This window comes from Palaemon carinicauda, chromosome 32 (genome assembly GCF_036898095.1).
Source record: "Palaemon carinicauda isolate YSFRI2023 chromosome 32, ASM3689809v2, whole genome shotgun sequence".
Classification (NCBI taxonomy): domain Eukaryota; kingdom Metazoa; phylum Arthropoda; class Malacostraca; order Decapoda; family Palaemonidae; genus Palaemon; species Palaemon carinicauda.
In genome coordinates, this window is record NC_090756.1 from 81,874,398 (window position 1) to 81,896,210 (window position 21,813).

General features: G+C 37.3%; 2 protein-coding genes across 2 annotated transcripts in view; one reads left to right on the forward strand and one right to left on the reverse strand.

Annotated features, from left to right (window-relative positions):
- LOC137625415 (leishmanolysin-like peptidase) overlaps positions 1–21,813 on the reverse strand; it is a 362,803-nt gene that overhangs the window by 112,957 nt on the left and 228,033 nt on the right. The window lies entirely within an intron of this gene.
- The window catches only part of LOC137625423 (leishmanolysin-like peptidase), a 57,386-nt gene that overhangs the window by 28,412 nt on the left and 7,161 nt on the right, over positions 1–21,813 (forward strand). Inside the window, exons 8-16 of the mRNA XM_068356332.1 lie at positions 2,269–2,447; positions 3,100–3,300; positions 6,240–6,363; positions 6,664–6,765; positions 7,049–7,236; positions 10,493–10,625; positions 11,248–11,407; positions 12,052–12,254; positions 14,609–14,689. Of these exons, the coding sequence (XP_068212433.1) occupies positions 2,269–2,447; positions 3,100–3,300; positions 6,240–6,363; positions 6,664–6,765; positions 7,049–7,236; positions 10,493–10,625; positions 11,248–11,407; positions 12,052–12,254; positions 14,609–14,689 (1,371 nt within the window). The remainder of the gene's footprint in view (positions 1–2,268; positions 2,448–3,099; positions 3,301–6,239; positions 6,364–6,663; positions 6,766–7,048; positions 7,237–10,492; positions 10,626–11,247; positions 11,408–12,051; positions 12,255–14,608; positions 14,690–21,813) is intronic.

Genomic DNA, 21,813 nt, shown 5'->3' on the forward strand with positions numbered 1-21,813 from the left:
GCATCAGTTAAAGGAAAGTGCTATCAGTGTGCCTCAGACAGTAAACTGTAGGCATTATTTGAAGGATTTGACATGATTCTTTCCTTCCAGTTTGCTTAGTAAAAACGATAAAGATCCAAACTTTATGACCTTATGTGACCATTAACTTATATTATTAAGGTATTGGGTAGGCTGAATTAATCAATATTTGGTTGTCGATTGATTTTCTACTTAATTTTATTATAGTTCTGGTCAGAGAAATGTTTATTTAATGAAAAAAATAATGTTTTACCAATAAGAAAACCCCCATTTTCTTTGAAAATTAAATTTACTTTTGGGGCTAAATAATTAGAGGTATACCCTAATATATCTGCCAATAATATGGTACACCCAGTGTGAACAGGGGGTTTAGGGTGGAGAAATGGTAAATAAAGGTAAAACAAACCTTTTTATCTCTACACATTGTTTCCTGGGACGTATGATAAATCCATGGAAAATTACCAAAATTACCTACATCCTGTAATACCGTTATATTTTTCATTTTTTGTTGACAGTATGCGAAGTGGTGGTATTTGCTCCTGTTCATTTGTTGGACATGACTTGATGCTATTAATTCATTATTTATGTCTTCAATCATTCTACCCCTCTGTATATGTAAATTTCCCATTTGCACAAGTTCGAACAGGTTAACTCAACCCGTTATAGTTATTTCACGCTGTTTTGCCGTGATTATAGCATTGCATCTAGTTTTCATGCAACAAATACCTACTTTAGACAAGATTACTTGAAAGACGTTGTTCTGTTCAAGTGTGATTTTCCCGTTGACCAATCACAGTCTAAAATACGGAAACTTACCATATTTGGTCATGGTTTCCCTCCTTTGTTATGTCAGTGTAGCCACTGCCCAAGGCCTCATCTTAAGTGGGCACCCTTTAGCCTCTTTGTGGATGTCATACTGTTTAGTTGTGCACGTATGGACCGTCCTGCAGAAAAGTGTATTGGCTGTAGTTATTCTTACTTAGAAGCCATTACCCCTTGAAATGAACGTCAAATTCTGAGGGAGCATTTTATTTACTATTGGAAAAAAACTGTATTTTCTATTAGATAATAAGCCCTGACCTGATCCACAATTTTACCTTAGACTTTGGTAAATTGTTATTAATGTATTTATTATTATTAATATTATCATCATCATTGTCTTTATTATAAATTAGTTTAACTAGATCACAGAGTCAAAGGATTTACTCTTAACTTGGGAGTGATAATTAATGTGAATAAATTGGACAGCCAGGCTTGGAAAGGCCCAAAGGATTTATTAAATTGGAAGCTTAGTGAAGGCACTGAAGATTTGCCTTCTTCTAGCTTGGGGGGCCTTTAAACGATAATCATGTGTGTATAATTTTTTACTCCCCTTGCCTCTCATTTGTTTGAACTGGAAATATAATTATACTGTATATCTAAATGCAAGGTTGAAAAATCCTGACATATTGCACTTGTTGCATTGGATTTTTTCGTAATTCATTGCATTCATTCTTCCCAAACAGTACCCTCTTGTATGTAATACCAGGTACAGTATAAAGTTAATTCTAAGTGTTTTGTGTTCTTCATTATAAGGTTCAATACTATACAATATTCTAGAAATTTTATTCCAGTTGTGTCCAGGTTGTGGAATAATCTTCCTAATCTGGTTGTTGAATCAGTAGAAATTTAGAAGTTCAAACTTGCTGCAAACATTTTTCTGTTGAACAGGCTGACATAACTATCTTTTCATAGTTTATTTATGGTTGATCAATTTTAGTTTCTCATGTATAGTTTATTGTATTTGCTATTTTTTCAATTCCTTTCTCAACTGAGTTGCTTTTTCAGTTGGAGCCCTTGGCTTGTAGCATCATGCTTTTCAAACTTGGCTAATAATAATATAAAAGAAACACTTAGGAAGTCTTACAGGAACTCTGCAACTTTCTACAAAGTGTCCCCCCAGGTTATGATGTTCATATTTTTAAAGCTGAAGAAGCCTGCTTTATGAAAATGCCAAAAGCTCTTATAAGACTTCCAGAGTACGTGCTTCTGCATTGGACAGTTTTTATTTTATTAAGCTTTTCAATAAAAAGCTTAATAAAGTATTAATGTGTTACAACTTGATTGGAAGCATATTGTACTTAATACACTTCTTTAAAGTTCAACTTACTGTTATTATGGTATACTGTACCTAGGTTAGGCAAATGAGTTATAATTCATGTTAAGACAAATATGTAATTCAAAATTTGACAGTTGCTTTCTAATCCTTAGGCCTGTCGTGTGTGTAACACCTCCGGGCAGAATTGCCACGAAGTGAATGATGAAATCGGAGAGGGCATTCCTGGTGCAGACTTTGTGTTCTACATATCTGCTTTAGAAACTGAACGCTGTAAAAGAGGCTACACAGTAGCCTATGCTGCACACTGCCAACAGGAAGCAGCTCTAGACAGGTAAGTAACTGTCCAAATTTGCTTTCCAAAACATTAGATGCTTCTTAGGTTTCCTGTCATTCAATTGAAGAATATTGTTTCCCAGAAAGTACTACAATAGAATTATTACTAGTTGGCCACCTGGCATTTAACCACAACAGTCTCATACAGTTGGGTAGAATTAAACTGAATTAATTCAGTCTTAACATTAAAAACAACAAAAAATAATTTTTTACAAAGAAAGAGTTGAATGGAATTTTTATGTAATATCATGAATAAGTAGAGCACTGTATTTTCATGTGCAGTACTGTAATACTGTACTTATCAGAATTTTTTTTTTTTTATGGCAGGGAAATATTTTAACTACCATTTAGATGTTGGCTAAATACAGTAGTGCTTTTTGTGTACTGTAGTTTTCTTATGGAATTTCACACTTCGCATAATACTAGATAATTACTTCTCAAAATTTGTTTCAAATTGTTATGAAACTTTTTCTGTTCCCTTTTTCTCCGAGTGAATTCCTATCTGCTGCTGTCTTTATCTGTTAGACACTTTATTGGTACATGCTTCTGTCCCTACACTATTTGGGCTTAAGTTTGATACATGACTTTTCCAACTATGCCCTCATAGATAGGAAAAGTATCACAATAAAATTCCTTTTTTTTCCTTACAGACCAATTGCAGGCCATGCCAATCTATGTCCTGGCTCAATCAGTACAAAAGTCCAGGAGCTTGAAACCTTGATATCTACAGTGAAGCACGAAATCCTTCATGCATTAGGGTTTTCGATTTCCCTGTATGCTTTTTATCGAGATGATGATGGTAATCCATTAACGAATCGTACTGAGAATGGGAAGCCTATGTTGAATGAAGTGTGAGTATGGTAATCTTGTTTGTTCCTACATGTAATACAAACCATTGACCTTTAATAGGAATATGACTTCAACGAAGCTAGAACAGCTGTTAAAGCTTTTAAGGATGTAAATACAGCTTGCAGCTCGACTCACCCAACAGTTAGTGCTACCTTTACCGTGACTTGGGCCACTGTTTTGTGTAGGCGCAATTCTTGGGATTATACTTTGGCTCAATACACATATGCTTTTACTTTTCAGATTGTTTGCTGTGTGTTTGCTTTAGATGATGTCTGCTCTGTTGTTGGACATGTAGCTGTCCTTGGGTAAAACTGGTGTAGGATGTTGACCCTCATCAACTCCAGTGTGTAGTTTCTGCAAGTGTCATGACTGTTCGCAGGGTTTCCCGTTTTGAGTGTAGGGAGTGGCCACCTGTGCAGTAGACTTGAGTTTGCAAAGAGGAGGAAGAACTTGAAGAGGTATTCTTTGGAGTCAGTCTTGCCCAAGCCCAAGCTGATGCTTTAGAAGCTCTGAAGCTCCTTCATCCTTTCTTTGGATTTAAAGCCTACTGCATGCTCTTCTTTTCCCTTTGAGGCTAAGTCCGGTGGAGGAAGTAAGAAGAGGAAGAGCCTCTGCTCTTCACTCGAGGAGTTCCTTGAGTGAGACAGGAATATTGCCTTTCCCTAACAAAGGCAAATGCCCCCCTGCCTTTCGCCAAACGCCCTCCTGCCGCCGTAACTGCTTTTGACAACTTTCACAAGGACTTTAACCTGGGTTTGCTGTGGCCGGCCCTTGGCATTGATGGTGCCCCATCACTGGAGAAACTCCTCGAGGTCCTAGCAGCGGCTAGATCTCAGAAGTCTTCTCACCCCGATGTGGCTCCCCCTCGCCTGTAGAGGAGACCTGTGTTGTGACGTCCCTGGACATGTCCTTTCCTGCTGTCGAAGGCAAGTGCCTCTCGCGTGAAGTTGAGAATCCGAGTGCAGCCAGAAAGTCCATGACTATGGTAAATGAGAAGTGTGGTCGCTCTCCTTCTCCTGCTTCATTTGTTCCTGAGTCTTCCTTTTTTCCTGCTGTCAAGAAGAAGAAGAAAAGGAGTTCCTTGAAGCAAAGGACGTCAGACCCCGAGAGGAGGAGTATCTTTAGACCAATTCTGGTTCCTCTCCATGGTTCTGTGGATGGAACAGTGCTGTACCAAAACCATTCCCCCCTGTTGAGGTTCTAGGGCACATTCCCTTGCCTCAAGTGCCAAATCTTTCTCAAGAGTTAGTGTTCTCCGTCAGTGCCACAATCGGTTGAGAGCAAATGGTCTCCTGTGAAGGCTAACCATTCATCTTGCACATGGTCACTAGTGCTTGAACAATGGCCAACTCATGATCAATAGCATCCGTACAAGCTCCGGCTCATGCGGATTTTCCTACTAAGGATAAGTCTTCTAAACATATCAAATGCTCATGATTGCCAACTCATGTATATGTCTTCAGGACTAAACCGGTCTCTCTCGTCACACCTCGAGCAGTAGAGACGACTCCTACGTATCAGTGTGGTAAGGACAAGAAACAGAGGAAACCCAGACAGATAGTCTGCCTTTTACTGAAGAAGTTCACATCATAGCTCTTTGCTCAAAGGGAGACATTTTGAACACTCGGATTGTTCAATGTCTCGCTTTCTTTGCTCTTGGGAGATTATGATACCCTGTGTTTCCTTGATCTCAAAACATACATGGTAATAATGCTACGGAATCCAAATGACAATTCCCTATTCCTTCTTCCTCGATGGATAATAAAACAGGTGCTGTACTTACTTGGTCCTGAGAGAGGATACTCCAAAGGGAAGGAGGAATCCGCACTTGTTCCTGTCGAGCCTCCCATCCAGGGAATGGAGAGGACTCTCGGTCGAGAGAAGATTACTTTCCTCCTAATGCAGGTCTCCTTGCAGCACAGAGAATCCTAAGTCAAAGTTAACCATCCTCAAAGTTTTATCCCTAAACAGGGAGTTGACCGACCTAGGAAAGGCCTCGACATAACTTGTCAAGGAAATTAATCACCACTTTCGCACCCCTAAAAGTACCAAATCCAACCTTGAGCTTCCTTGATTGGTGACTGCACGGGATGCCTCTAGCCCTTTCTTGACAGTGGAAGTTTTACTTCATCTCTCACGGTTAATTTTGCAACGACCGGCCTGACCACAGGCACCTCCGCAGACAGAAATATGAGGGCCCTTCATTCTTGGCCGCAGCAACTACGGCAAACCTGTAAGCTGTAAGCTTGACTGACCGCTGGTCTGGAGGTGTAGCATATTTTGCTTCATCATAGAATTAGTCTGATCATAAGGCGAAGGCAGTCATCTCTGTAGTGCATCAGTCGGCCAACTAGTGGACTAACTGGATGTCAGAAAGGAGAGATGCATTTGCAGCAAGATTTTCCAGTCAAGCGAGACAATTCTCGGGTCAATAAACCAGCCAGGTTTGTTATAGGGTCTTGTGTCCTCCAAAGGATGAGTCTCTTACTAATGGTCAAAGGTTTGTATTACATAAAGGAACAAATCACAAATTTTTTAATCAATTTGTAATTTACCTAACCATACAACCTGAGACCCTACGTTAGACAGCCCGCTTCACCCACCCCACAAGTCTTAGGTCAAAGGTCAAAGTGAAGGTAGCCGTACCTGTTTGCTGGGTGGTACTTTACCTACAACCAGAAATGTTCATCTCGTTACAAGTTTAATGGCCGTTCAAGCTTCACTGAAGTCTTACTTCTATTAAATGTCTCTTTAATTTTTTTGTACAGTGGATTAATCACAAATATTTGCAAGGATTTACTTCCATATTTTTATGATTAATAATCATACCATTAATTTTATTTAGTAATCATACCATTAATTTTATGTCATCTGTAAATAAGCTATGAAAATCTGTTAGGTAAAAGTATTTCTAATTGAAGATTTCATCCTAACCTCTTAGCCTACAAGCAAGACAGTGGAGCGATCGGGTTATTAAACGCGTTACGAGGCGGAAATGGCAGATCCGTGGAGGCGTTGCAACAAAAGTAGTAAATATGGTTGTCACTCCCAGAGTTGTACAAGAGGTAATTGCTTTTTGGACCTTTTCATTAGGTCACATTTTAGTTGACTATTTTCCCATACCCTGATTCATATAAATTTCCTTGTATTTTAAGAGCCTGGTACTACTGTAGTTTTATATTGCCTTCATTTTTTTTTTTTATAAACAGTCATTAGTAGTTACAGTACACCACTTAATAAATTTTAACATTTAATATTTCTGACACATGTTCTATTATGAGTCATTTAATTAATATTAGATCTGCAAATTTATGATGGAAGCAATAGAATTTTAACCAGGTGGATGACGATTCTCCATAACTCAGGTACGAAATCACTTCAACTGTCCCGACTTAGAAGGTGCCGAATTGGAAGATCAGGGCCAGGAAGGAACTGCACTTACACACTGGGAAAAGAGAGTTTTTGAGGTAAGAAATACAAGTTCCTTCATATTCGTTTTGATCTTATGCCTATTGATGTTTTGATATCAATGATAATTTACCATGTAGTTCAACATTAGCAATAATTGTAGAAAAGTAATGACAATGATATTAGTTCTAATATTCTCGGAATTTGTGTATATATTCATATTGTGATTTAATATTTTTCATGATCATAATGCTTATTTATTTTGGTAATCTCCATTTTCTAGTTTTAAAAAGTGCAGCACTGTTCATTTATATGAAACAACCTTCTGGTATTTTCTTTCAGAATGAAGCCATGACAGGAACTCACACGCAGAATCCAGTCTATTCTAGAATAACATTAGCTCTGATGGAGGACACTGGGTGGTATCGCGCAAACTATAACCTGGCCCAACCCCTGAAATGGGGTCGACATCTAGGATGTACATTTGCTATGAAGAGTTGCAAGGAATTCATGGAAGAGCAGACAAAAAAGCAAGTTGTTTTTTCTCCTTTTGATTCCAAATAGATTAGGCTTTTCTGTTATGAATATAAAGTTGTTGCTTTAAGAAGTGAAGTTATTTTTGTCATTTCACATTTTCCGAATTATATTACAGTCAGACCTCGATTATCGCGATGATTAGGTTACAGCGACAGCCGCGATGAGCGAAAATTCGCGAATAAATGTTACACTAGGGTGGGCTAGCTCCTAACCTAAAAAGTCACTGCCCCTTGCCACAAGCAGGTGCCCGAGCATATGATTAACACAGTAAATACTGCCTAATCGTTTTAATTTGGTTTCTACAACAGTTTATAATCATATTTACAGTGTACAGAACATTTTGTACACATGTACATAATGTACTGGGGCACAGTAAGGTTACAGTACATTATTGTGCTAAGGTAAAGTTTACCGAGTCGTCTTCATCCCCTTACTGTTTTGTATAGCAAAAGTTATTCCTATCTTGTAATACTGTACTGTAACCTAATATTCACTGATACTGTAATTTATGGCCAGTAATATTAATACAGTACAGCTTAACTGTACTTACTGTAAATGTTCGGTGTTTAGTTCAGACGACTGTAGCCTATGCTACTACTCTAGAAGCATGACACAACTTATGTGCTGTCTCTTGCACAGTATGTTATCTATGCTTTCTTAAACAGAAATACTTTACATCCATTATTATTGGATACAGTTATGTGAAACACCAGGCTAATCAAATCCGGTTTATTTCAAATATAACTGTAATTTTTTACTACAATAAATGGATACACACTGTACAGAGAGAGCTAGGATAGTGGTACGCAGCGCTCCCAGTGTAAAGGAGCGCGGGCTGTTTGAAATCATAGCACAGATTGAATTTTATTGCAAATTTTATAAGAATTTTTATTTAATTGGTATTGCATTGTTCTTGGCCATCCCAATGCTGTTGCCAACTATTAGAAATCAAATTCTTAATGTTGGGTGAACAATAAACCATTTTTTTTTTCTCGGCCGCGAAAAAACGAAACCGCGAAGTAAGAAACCACGATTAACGAGGTCTGACTGTATGGTGTTGATAAATTGTATAAAAATAACAAAGCAACTTCTTTTGAGTTCTTCATTGGTTGATGGCTTTGGAAATAATAAAAAAAACTGCAAAGTTAGTGACAGTGAAAATTACTTATGAAAAGAGCTCTGTAATGTATTCCTTGATACAGTATACAGTATGATAATTTTGCATCTAAATCTGCAGCAATGAATTTTGTAGGTAATTCAATTATAAGTTGTAAATAACCTGTAAAGTGGAAACTCTTAACTTTCGTATAATTCCCATTACCTCTTTTCTGTTAATGTAGGCCAGTCTATATTTGTTTTTTCATATTCATAAATGAAAAGGAAATGGTAGATTTAATTGTAGTGGCATTAGCCTTATTAATAAATATGTAAAAATAAAAAAGTATATTGAAATGTGTTATAAGAAAAAGATTCTTCATTTTATACTAACACAATCTAGCATCTATATTTAACTGATATCTTAAGGTTGTTCGACATGAGAGATTCTGTCTAATAAGTATCAAGATGGATTTTTAACCTTATTTTACAATTAAAATGATTAAATGAAGAGGATAACACCAATCCTCTCTCCTCACAAGTGGCGTATCAACAAGAGTTTTGGCATTTAATCCTCACCATTTTTCTATCTTCATGTATACATCATCAGAATGTGATTTGGGACCTTCCAGTTTATCATTTCTTCATATTTTAATTCATAATTAGGGTGGACAAGATTAGGTTTTTGACTTAGTCCTTTTCATTGGCTTTGCATTGTTAGGTGTCTAAGATTTGCAGCAAGTGGGTGCAACTTATTGTATGTTTTCTGTTTGATTCCATTAGTGGTTATCATTTTACAGTAGAACATTAGTATACTTGAACTACCTTGTGAATAATAATGAAATCAGCGACAGTGTTTGGAATGGTGTGTGAGAGAAGGAAGTTGCAAGTTAATGTTGGCAAGAGTAAGGTTATGAGATACAAAAGAAGGGTAGGTGGTGCTAGATTGAATATGATGTTGAATGAAGAGTTACTTAAGGAAGTAGATCAGTTTCTGTACTTAGGTTCTGTTGTTGTGGCAAATAGTGGAGTGGAAGCAGATGTACGTCAGAGTAAATGAATGATGTAAAGTGTTTGGGGCAGTGAAGGGAGTGGTAAAGAATAGAGGGATAGGGATGAATGTGAAGAGAGTTCTGTCTGAGAAAGTGATTGTACCAACTGTGATGTATGTATCGGAGATGTGGAGAATGAAAGTGACGGAGAGACAAAAATTGAATGCATTCGAGACAAAGTGTCTGAGGAGTATGGCTGGTGTATCTCGATTGGATGGGGTTAGGAACAAAGTAGTAAGGGTGGGGCCCGTTGTGAGAAATGAATTAGCAGTTAGAGTGGATATGAATGTGTTGAGGTGTACGGCAATGTAGAGAGGATGGAAAATGGTCGTCTGCTGAAGAAAATAATGAATGCAAGAGTTGATGGGAGAAGTGCAAGAGGAAGGCCAAGGTTTGGGTGGATGGATGGAGGGAAGAAAGCCCTAGGTGACAGGAGGATAGATGTGAGAGAGGCAAAAGAGCATGCTAGAAATAGAAATGAGTGGTAAGTGATTGCGTTGCAGTTCTGATAGGCCCTGGTGCTGTCATTGGTCACCTTGGTAACTGCTCTGGTAGCAGCGGTAGGGGAGTCAACACTTGAAGCTTCATTAATAGTGGAAGATGAGGTAGGGTGGGCTGTGGCACCATAGCAGTATCAACCAAACTTGGTTGAGTTCCTCGTCAGGCAAGGAGGAACAAAGAGGGAAAAAATCCCCTTTTGTTACTTTTTGGATCTCGGCTATCTCCCAAATCCGGGGGAAGTGCCATAGTAGACAGATTATTTTACCCAGACCATTTAGTCTCATTTGAAGACCACTTGGGTTAGGTGAAGATAGAAGTTCATCAGTTAGAGAAGGAAGAGAACAGATGAGAAGAGCTAGAGAGATGGTATATACCAGGAATTAGAGGAATGCTGCTAAGAACCTTTTGCACAATACAGTATCCTAAAATGAAGGTGATACTGAATTGGGTGCATAGAGTTTTTCTCTCCTTTTTAAGGGAATTTGTAAATACTTTATAACATGTTTTACTAAGAGAAAATATTTGCTGGCAATTATATTTTTTTCAATAACGTAACCCTATTAACAAACTTGTTTATATTATTTTTCATTTCCTTTTACAGGGGTAAGAGCATCCACCCTTTTTGCAACAAGGTGAAAAGAGATCCATTGGAAACGGACTGTACCGAAGATCGAAGTTCAGTCGCACTGTGTAACCTCATAGAACATCCTAATCAGCTACCCCCTCATTATCAGGTCAGAACTCTTTGTCATTTTATTTACTTCTTTATTTTTATAGATCTATGAAAGAGAAATGGTGATTTTTAATAATGGCTTTAGCTTTGGATTTTGGGTTAAGGCATTATGAGATTGTTGTTTTAGGCAGGCTCTTGGTATTAATGTTAAATCTCCTTTTTCAAATTGTATTTATGTGTGTACATTAAGCCTTTTATTAGCTATAGGTTGTGATGAATTAAAATCAGCATCATACTTTTTCATAAAATCAGTTTCATTCTAATATGTGCCAACAATAATAGTGACAGATTTTCCACTTAACAAAATACTGTATAGTATATTTCTTCTGACATTGCAAATTAATTTACTCTATAAATCATCATCATTACGTCATCATCATCTCCTACGCCTATTGATGCGAAGTCGTTTTTATCTTGGGGTTTTAAATCAATACCTTTCCACTCATTATCTCCCACGTCATGCTTCATAGTCCTCAGCCATGTAGTCCTGGGCCTTCCAACTCTTTTAGTGCCTCTTGGAGACCAGATAAAAGTATAAATACTTCTTCATAAGGCATGTTATGAGCCAGTCCTCTTGTTCTTTGATAAACTTTACATTACAAAATATATTTTTGTCCTGGCAGAATTTTGGAGCAATTCCACACGTGTCTGCACAACGAGTTGGTCATTACGGGGGTTCAGTTGCTTTGGCAGATTACTGTCCATACATCCAGGAGTTTACTTGGAAGAGTCAAGACATTATCATCAGAGGGTCACACTGTCAATTTGGAGAAAATAACCCAGGTTAGTCTTACCATCAGTTTAAACTTATGAATGAATATCACATTTTACAAACTACCACAATCAGCATAATGGTGCAGATACAGACTGTAACTTAATTGTGTTACAGTGAATGGGTGATCCATATCTTGATTAAAAATGTACTATTAATATGAGTTAATGATTAATGCTTCTACCAAAGAGGATGTCAAGTGAATTTTTTTTTCTAGGTCCAAATATTTCAGAATGTAAACTTTAGTTAATTACCCTGTAAAGATCATTGTTGCTATTTTTACTCTTATTCTTTTCCTCTTTATTGCTGTATCCATCCAGGGAAAGAATATACAGTAGTTAGTACAGTACAGTAAGTCCCCCTACATAAAAACTTGAACAATTTCAAAGATAAGAACCTTTGAGTGTGTAATAAATAAAAAGTTTTAAGTATAAAACAATGAAAATTAGTCTTCTTTTGAAAGTACAGTACTTATTTATGTATAAATAGCTGCAAAATTTTTGATACATATGTAGGATAGCTCATTAGTAATTATATTGGCCTTAACAAATTTTCAACATTGAGCAAACCACTTTTGCAATGCATTCCATTTTTATGTAGGAGAATTCCTATGTGAATGCTGAAATTCTGGCATTTTTTATTTCATCCTTTCCAGACCCAGAAAGAAACTTTGCTCTTGAGTCCTATACAGACGACAGCAAGTGTTTCAATCAGCAGCGAGAGTGGACTGAACGCACCTGTTACCACCTTAGACAGTGGCAACACTGGGGATCCGGCTGCTATCAGTATATGTGCATTGATGGCCGATTACATATCATAGTTGCAAATCATACTTATACATGTTATCATGCTAACCAGGTGAGTCAGATGAGAATTGGTTCCTTTTCATAAATTCTAAAAGGAATGAGTGTGCTAGTCAAAAGGTAAATAGTGGTATATTTAACCCTTCAAGATTTTGCAGGTTTTAAAATTCAGCTGTGGCTAACACATAGATGACTTATGGATGCAAAAAAAAGTTTGTCAGCTGGTCACTACAAATCTGGCAATGGTGTCATTTTGAAGCCAGATACATTATGTACTTTATGTGGCATGTTTAGAAATAAGAAACAAAGGCAAAAGTAGAAGAGGAGATATCTTGAGTCTCAAATTTTGATTTTATTTTTCATAAATATACTTTACAGCATTGGAATCTCTAAGAGTTAATACTGTATACATACCATATTTCCATCAGTTGAAAACATGAATACGACTTTATTCTTTTAATGAGTAATTTTACAAGTTGTCACATTTTGATGGAAAGATGAATGCTGTCATTTCTTATGACAGCATATCATACCTAGATGTTTTGTGAATGCTGTTGTTTGTTGATATTTTCCAAGGAAAGTACATAATTGAGATTTAGTATATGAAATTGGAAATTCTTTGAATAATAAAATTAGCTTGACATATTGCTCAAGTGTTCTTCATGGATTACTTCAGGAATATATTTCCTTGTGCACTTCCTAGCTGATTTTTTTCATGACTTCCTAACCACCTCCTACTTTCATATTCAGGAGGTCTTCAGGTTACAGCGGGGATCAATTCCTGCACCGCTTCGGAAGTTTAATTTACATACATAACATACTGTACATGTAATACATTCATCCATACATACTTTGTTTAATATACTTTAGAAAAGCGAGCAAACAGTCCCTTACCATTCATAAATTACTGTACTCTATACATACAGAAGGTCCTCAACTTACAAACTTAATTGGTTCCAAGAAGCTGTTTCTAAGTCCAATTTTGTAAAATTTTGCCCTAGTGCATCCCTAATCTGAATCCCATGCCAGTGATTTCAAGCTACAAAAGTCAACAAATAGTCGGGTTTCTTATGAAATACATATCATGTTATTACAAATGTTTTGTTTAATGTATTAACCCTTTTACCCCCAGGCTATTTGGAACTTTCCAACCCTTAACCCACAGGGGTTAGTTTTTTTTCAAGCACATTTTGCAGTATATGAGTTTTGTGAAACGTACCAGTACGTCCTTTGGGGGTAAAAGGGTTAAATGACATAATATTGTTTCATTACAGTATTTCTTTATCTTATCTGTTATTTTCAGTTGGATTTGTGTTAGTATCTCCGAATGTTTGTGAGTTGAGGACCTCTTGTACAAATACCTGTACCCTATACAGTACAGTAGTGTACCTAATCTTATACAGTACTAGTAGACAATAAGTTATTCCTTATCTTTATTCCTGTGATTGGCCTTCACACTGCCATCAGTAAAAAAAAAAAAGGCACAAAACTATCCAAAAAAGAGCCGCACCAAAATCCTGAATTCATATCGTAGCAAAGATAGCACACTACTCTGTAGTGTTAGTTGCTCTTGAAGTCGTATCAACGAACTAAATATCATAGCTTGAAATAAGTTACAAGGGTTTATCTACCTTATGGGGGGGCCGTTCGTAATGGCGGATCGTCATAACTCGAGACTGTCGTAACCCGAGAACCTCGCGTATTTTGCAACCTGACTTTCTTCCCCATTTTCATAACCTGTCTAAATATTTACTTTCTTCCCCATTTTCATAACCTGTCTAAATATTTACTTTCTTCCCCATTTTCATAACCTGTCTAAATATTTACTTTCTTCCCCATTTTCATAACATGTCTAAATATTTACTTTCTTCCCCATTTTCATAACCTGTCTAAATATTTACTTTCTTCCCCATTTTCATAACCTGTCGAAATATTTACTTTCTTCCCCATTTTCATAACATGTCTAAATATTTACTTTCTTCCCCATTTTCATAACCTGTCTAAATATTTACTTTCTTCCCCATTTTCATAACCTGTCTAAATATTTACTTTCTTCCCCATTTTCATAACCTGTCTAAATATTTACTTTCTTCCCCATTTTCATAACCTGTCTAAATATTTACTTTCTTCCCCATTTTCATAACCTGTCTAAATATTTACTTTCATCCCCATTTTCATAACATGTCTAAATATTTACTTTCTTCCCCATTTTCATAACCTGTCTAAATATTTACTTTCTTCCCCATTTTCTTAACATGTCTAACTATTTATTTTCTTCCCCATTTTCATTACGTCTAAATATTTTCAGTTTAGATAAAAATATTTTAATAATCTTGGGATTACTTCTATCAATGCATGGTTCCTTAAATAGAAGAGATTACTATATGTTAGCAATTTTACTTATTTCAGATTATCAATATATCAATTTTCCAAAATGGATGGCTGCATGAGGGAGCGGTTGTATGCCCACCATGTGAGGAAATTTGCGAGGTAAGTTTATTTGCAATATTTTTTTTATTATTTAATTTTCGAGACAGTTTATTCCAAGAGGAGATCTAAAGTTGTCATGTTGAATAGAGATTGAAATACATTTGCCCTTAATTACCCAAACTTTACAACTGATGAGTAAATATATACAATCATATCTTTTCATGAGGACTAATAAAAGTACAAAATTATGAAAACTTTTAAGGTTGTATCCAATATTCTTTTAGGAAGAATTTTGTGCTTTACATTTTCTATCCATTCATGTAGCTTACACCTTGACTTGACATTCAGTCAAGTTTCATCAGAATTTCTTAAATGGAAATGACTCACAATCCATAAAGAGAATCTCTTGAAAGTTGTCTTATAATTTCTTTTGCCCAGCAGGGTCATATATCTCCTCCTGAAGCCATTTGAAGACTATGAATATTGAAATTGGGATCCTTACCTATTTGTTTCTACATGAAATATAAACCATCAACTTCTAATCGAAGTATAACTCTGGCAAAGCTGAAACAGCCATTAAACTTTTTAAGAAAGTAAACAAATTTGGTCGCCGGGTAAGCCCCGCCCACCTGGCAGGTAGAGGAATCTTCACTTTGACTTTGGCTGCAGAGGTGTACACATGTACTTTGCTGCGTTTCTGTCTGGGCTGTTAATTTTTTTGCTTTTTCTCTTTGATTTTGACCTCCTCAGCCTGACATGTGGCTGTGCCCAGGTAAAGATAATTGACATTGCAGTTGTTCTATGAGCAAACTGGAGGTGCATACACATTGCCTTTGTAGATTTTGCAGGGGGGCATGATGTGCTATTAATTGTCCAAAATGAGTCTTCTGGCTTTTACAGTTGACTGTTCCTGCTGGAGAACTCGACTTTAGTTTCATCATCATCATCATCTCCAACACCTATTGACGCAAAGGGCCCCGGTTAGATTTTGCCAGTCATCTCTATCTTGAGCTTTTAATTCAATACTTCTCCATTCATTATCTTCTACTTCGCGCTTCGTAGTCCTGAGTCTTCCTACTCTTCTAGTGCCTTGTGGTGCCCAGCTGAAAATTTGGTGAACTAAGCTCTCTTGGGGAGTGTGAAGAGCATGCCTAAACCATCTTCATCTACCCCTCATCATAATCTCATCCACATAAACACTCGACTAATCTCTTGTAAAGTTTCATTTCTAATCCTGTCCTACCATTTAACTCCCAATATCCTTCTCAGGCCTTTGTTCTCAAATCTAATTGTTTCATTGTTATACCATGACTCTATGTCCATAGAGTAACACCGATCTCACTAAACTGATATATAGTTTAATTTTTATATGTAATTTCAGGCTATTTGATTTCCAAATTTTACTTAACCTAGCCATTGTCTGATTTGCCTTTATCAATCTTTCACTAAACTAATTCTAAAGACCCTGTATTGGAGATCATAGTTCCTAAATACCGTACTCAATGATTCTACCTCATTAATCCTTTCTCCTTCCAATGATATTTCATCTTCCATTGCATACTCCAGTCTCATCATCTCTGTCTTCCTTCTATTTATCTTCAGCCCAACCTCGTGTGATATTTCATGCATTCTGGTAAGCAAGCATTGCAAATCTTAAGGTGTTCTGCTAACAAGGACAGCATCATCAGTATACTCTAGGTCTGCTAAATTCCTATTACCAATCCAGTTCAATTCTTCTCCACCATCTCCGACTGTTCTACGCATTACAAAATCCATGAAGAGGATAAACAACATAGGTGACAACACATTCCGCTGTGCACTCGATAACTTTGCACTTGCTATGCTCATGAACAGACTTAATCAAATTTACATATTTAAGAGGAATTCCATTATAACGCTGTATTCTCAACAAAATTGGTCGGTCCACACTATTAAAGGCTTTTTCATAGTCCACAAATGCCATCACAAATGGATTTCTATATTCTGAACATTGCTGTACATGTCTCAAAATAAAAATTTGGTCAGTGCAACTTCTACCTTTTCTAAATCCTTCTTGTTCATCTCTTAGCTTTTCATCAATCTTTCTCTCCAGTCTCTTTAGAACAAGCATACTTCAGTATATATTTTCATAACTGACGTAAGTGTTTTGCCTCTGTAATTATTGCAATTGGTCAGGGCTTTCTTTTTTTGCCATTTTCACCAACATGCTTAACTCCCATTTATCAGGTTTTGTCTCTTCATGCCACATTCTACAAAATAATCTTTTAAGTAGTCTGGGAGTCATTTCATTTTCGTTCCATCGTATCCAGGGCTTTCCATCAAGATCTTTAGTGTTTTGAGGAGAGCTTCGACTTCAAACACAATGAATTCATTCATGGGCACATCAAGGTCTTCATCAGCTTCAGGTATTTCAATGAAATTACTCCCTTCATATCTCCTGTTAATGACCTCACTGAAGTGTTCCATCCAACGTTGTCTTTCTTCATCTTCTGTTGTTATAACAGATCCATTTCTCTTTTTGATGGGTATATGCTTCTTCTTCTTTGCCCCAGTCGAGATTTCATTAATAATTCTATGACGGAGTTTGGAGACCAAATTCTTACTTTGTCAGTTTTAAGGATGCATATTTTCAGGTACTTGTCCATCAATTGAGCAGGAATACCTCTGCTTTGTTCTCAAGGGAGTGGTGCATCAGGTCAAAGTCCTGTGCTCCTGACTGTCCACTGCTCCATAAGTGTTCACGTTAAGTCTCATCTTGGGCCCTTCTGAACAAGGTTCGTATTGAGGTATCTCGAAAATTGGCTGATCTTGTCATCATCAGGAAGACAGTTGCTCCAGATCAAGATAAACTTCTAGCCTTTTGCAATGAACTAAGGATCATTGTCAAATGGAAGGAGTCCTGTCTGAAGCCCAAAAGATGGATAGATTACCTGGGGAATGTTGATAAACACATCAGCGGTGAAAGTTTTTCCGGAAGACGATTGTATCAACAATTCATTGTTCGAGGGCTCATTAGTGGCAACGTCTTCTTGGACATCGTTCGTCATTGAAGAATCTTGCTCCACATGGGTGCCTCCACCAGATATCGCTACAGTGGACTGTGAAGCATCACTTGTCAACCATCACCGATCCTTTCCACTTTTCAGTTCCTGTGAATGTGTCAGTGAGGGAGGATTTAAAGCACTGTAGTTGGTGAATGATGCAAACCTAACCAGGGGAGTGTCTTATGAGTACCCACCTCTGGAGATGCTACTGTTCACAAACGCATCCAAGAAAGGGTGGGGCACATGTCTGAGATGCAATACCACCGCAGGCTGTGGTCCAAAAAAGGTGTTTCTGTACATTATTCAACCTGTTGCAAAAGAAAGAAGTGCTTTTAGCTTTGCAAACTTTCCAACATAATTTGATGGGGCATTTGGTAGCATTGATGAGCAACAACACAACTGGCCTATTTCAACTAGCAGGGGGGGGGGGACTGTTTCACAGAACCTGTGCATATTGGAAAGACAAGACACACATCTGGGTGTTTGACAATGCAGTGGAGCTGTCGGCAAGATACATTTTAGGCCAGAGGAATGTATTAGCAGATATGCTTAGCCGCCAGGGACAAGTAGTAGGACGGAGTAGTCCCTTCTACCAGTGGTAGCAGAAAAACTTTTTGCCCATGTTCCCCACTGATCAACCTGTTCACAAGACACCTGAACAATAAGCTTCCAGGATGCTTTTACTTCTCTGCCTTTCTGGCTATTTTGTCGGGTCTTGAAAACTCTGAGACTCCAAACATCAGGGTGACCCTGGGGTCTTCCAATTGGCTACAAGCTGAATGGTTCACCGACCTGTTGGTGCTCCTTGTCAAGGTGTGGAAAGAACTACCTGGATGACCCAACCTCCTTTGTCAGCTCCACTGGCAGAGAAAGCACAAATTTGTGACATTCCTGTCCCTTCACCCGTCTCTTCTGATTGAAAGGCTTTATGCAATAAAAGCACTGCAAGGAAGATATTTGGATACCTATGCAGATTCTTTGCAACAGTCTATCAGGATAAATGGACCATCTTCTGCGATTGGTATTGTAGATGGGATATTTCTTTGGATTGAACCTCGCTGCAAATAATTACCGACTTCTTCGTCATTCTTCACCAGGGACGGACTAGCATGGCGACTGGGTTGACTAGCCTATTTTGACGCATACAGTACAGTATTATTATACGACCATACTTAGTCCCTTGATTGGAGTGTTTTTATTTTATAATATAATGATAAACTGATTGCATTTCACAATTTTGTGACTTATTACTGTATTGAAACAATTTTTGCTTTATCATTATTATATTACAAAAGACTGCTCTTTCTCTCTTTTCCCAAAGTTAAAAGATTAATGAGGGTAATAATCCTGTACACTGTGGTAGAGGACTTTGGAGGAATAATCCAGGTGTATGATTAACCAATCTTTCAATCCGACCCATCTCACAAGATGCAAACCACAGAATCAAACGTTGTTATAGCGATACTTTTGAAATTTACACAATTTTTTCTTCAAATACAGTAGTATAAATTTTCTTCAAATAGACATATAGAGTATGAATCTAACAATTCTAGACCTTCAGTTTATTATTAATTTTACTTAATGTAATCTTATGCTCTTTTCTCTATCAATGATTTTGTCCATGCAAACAAACACAAAATGCATCTGTTTTAATGTTCTTAAAATATTTTATTTTAATTGTTCATTACTTCTCTTTTAGTTTTTTATTTCCATTGTTCCTTTCCTCACTGGGCTACTTTTCCCTGTTAGAGCCTTTGGGCTTATAGTATCTAAACTATGGTATTCCAGAGTTTAGTCAATTCTAAATGATAAGACAAATATTTTACCCACTCAATAGAGAATAATAGTAATAATAATTTTCCATATATTACTCATATTATTTGATCTTTTTTCATTAAAAGTAATAGAAATTGGTCATGAACATTCATTATGACATTTTCTTATAATCGGTAGAGTAGCTTCTATTTATTCTTTGAAATTTCCGTCTGCCACACAATCCATTTCTTTGACAAGTTTCTAGTATTTTGCATTTCATTGCTCTTTATTTCTGGGTCGAACCTGTGGCGCCCGGTGAAAAGTCCTTCTTGTATATCTTTTCTGATAAAACCTTCCAATTATACCAGAGAAAGATAAAAGCTTGGAATGCTGAGGTTACAACCCTCGCGCGAGCACCTTTTGGGTGTCGTGTATAAAGCAAAGGCGCGTGAAATCCACTATTCACAGGTTGTCTTCCATTTAGTTAATTCCTTCGTCAAAGGGATGGGCCGATACAGAGGCCCTTGACACACCCCCATCGCCGCACCACCCACGCCACGACGCGAGTGCCATCTGAACATCATCCTTCTTTTTGGAATACAAAGTGTTGAATTGTTTTGTTGTGCTCTCGGTCTTTTTTATCAATCGTGGATTTATTTTGTCATGTCCGAAGCTCCATCTTCACACATTCCAATGTTAAGTACCATAGTTTGTTTTGACAGTATTTTATTGTACCGGGCTTTTGTTTTATATCCAGTATAGTCTGTTTTATTATTCCCGTCTGGCCTTTCATGGCGGCCATTGTTTGTTCACTGTTTGGGAATTCATCTTTGTCTGCCCGTTTAGTACTCTGTCACTTAGGTTCTTGGTTAAGTCCCTGGCCTTATGCCTTTAGAACCGTTATTTTTATTTTTTTTTGTGTATTTATACTCATGGTACTTTTTGCTAGTAAGTCCAGCCTACGATCGAGATAGCGATTTAGCTTTGTATTTGTTTAGTACCCGCCCCTCCGAGGCGTTCGTCACTCGACTGTGCTATTTATTTTAAGTTTTAGCAGTTGCTATTCTTCGATCGTAGTGTTTTATGGATGTAAAGGTTTATTTTATACGTTTATAATAGTGTTGTGTGTTTTTTAGTCCTGTTTTTGTGTTTAAGAGAGCGAGAGCTTGGGGTCCCCGTTTTCTGTTCGCAGTCACGAGTTACCCCTTTCTCTCGTTTTCTTTCTTAGCTCAGGTGGGGGAGCGGATTTCCCGTTTTCCGTTTTGTGCGTTCAGCGGGTTCTCCCTCCCTCACCTCTCCCCCTCTGGGTGGATGATAACTTACGAGTTATTTATTTTTCGTGACTTTTCAATTGTTAGCGTTATTTTGGTCCGTGTTTCGTCCTCTCCCCGTTACGGCTCGGGAGTAGTTATGAACGTTTTCCACTCCGCCTTGAGTTATACTCCGCCATGAGGGATTCTCAATAACTTTCGTTCTATTGTTATATTTATATTGTTTACTACATGGGACGGGCTTCATATTGTTTAGATACGACCCTCCGGTGGCCCTTACTTCGGTCTCAGGCCACGGCCATATCCACAATAGCCTTTGTTATTACAACTGTGTTTGTTATTCACAATAATTATTCAGGACCTTTCTTCTCCCTCCGGCCTCACCGGAGATCGTAAATACGCTTTACTTTAATCTAAGCTTTAGTCTTTAGCTGCGGCTTAGCTTTTTATCTTTCACAATTGAATTATTAGCCACAATTGAATTATTCAGGGCATCTCATTATCCTCCGGCGTCACCGGAGGTCGCCCAAACACTTCACACTTATAGTTGCCTTAGCTAATTCTCTTTATTTTAGGGTTTCCCCTTACTTTCATTCAAGTTATGATTTACATAAATTTCCTTTCCTTTCTCATAGAATATTTTGTCTTCAAGACCATACAGTATTCTGCCTTATTCATACAATTGTATCTTGTATTCTGATAATAAACAGATACTGATACAAAGGGAAAACAATTGAATATTCCAATTAGGTGTTATGAATTCTCTTCATGGGGAAAAAGGAGGGTCTGAAATATGGGATGATAAATTAAATAGCTGTCGATAATTCTATCTCAGCAACCTATGCATATCTCTGCCTACATAAACACAATCCTTCTCAAATGTCTATAAATTAACATGAAAATAAGTACGCCTAATTAAAAGTGTAGTGGTGCATCAGCATGAGATAATCTCCAGATAGGTCCAAAAATCCTTACAGTATATTTCTCCCAGGAGAAATTGGACTCGGATTAAGAGAGATAAACCGAAAAGGTTGCCCTATAATGACTTCACGGGAAGTAAATACTGTACTTTAGCACCGTAGCAGACAAAGGCCTTTACAGAAGCCGAGAGAAT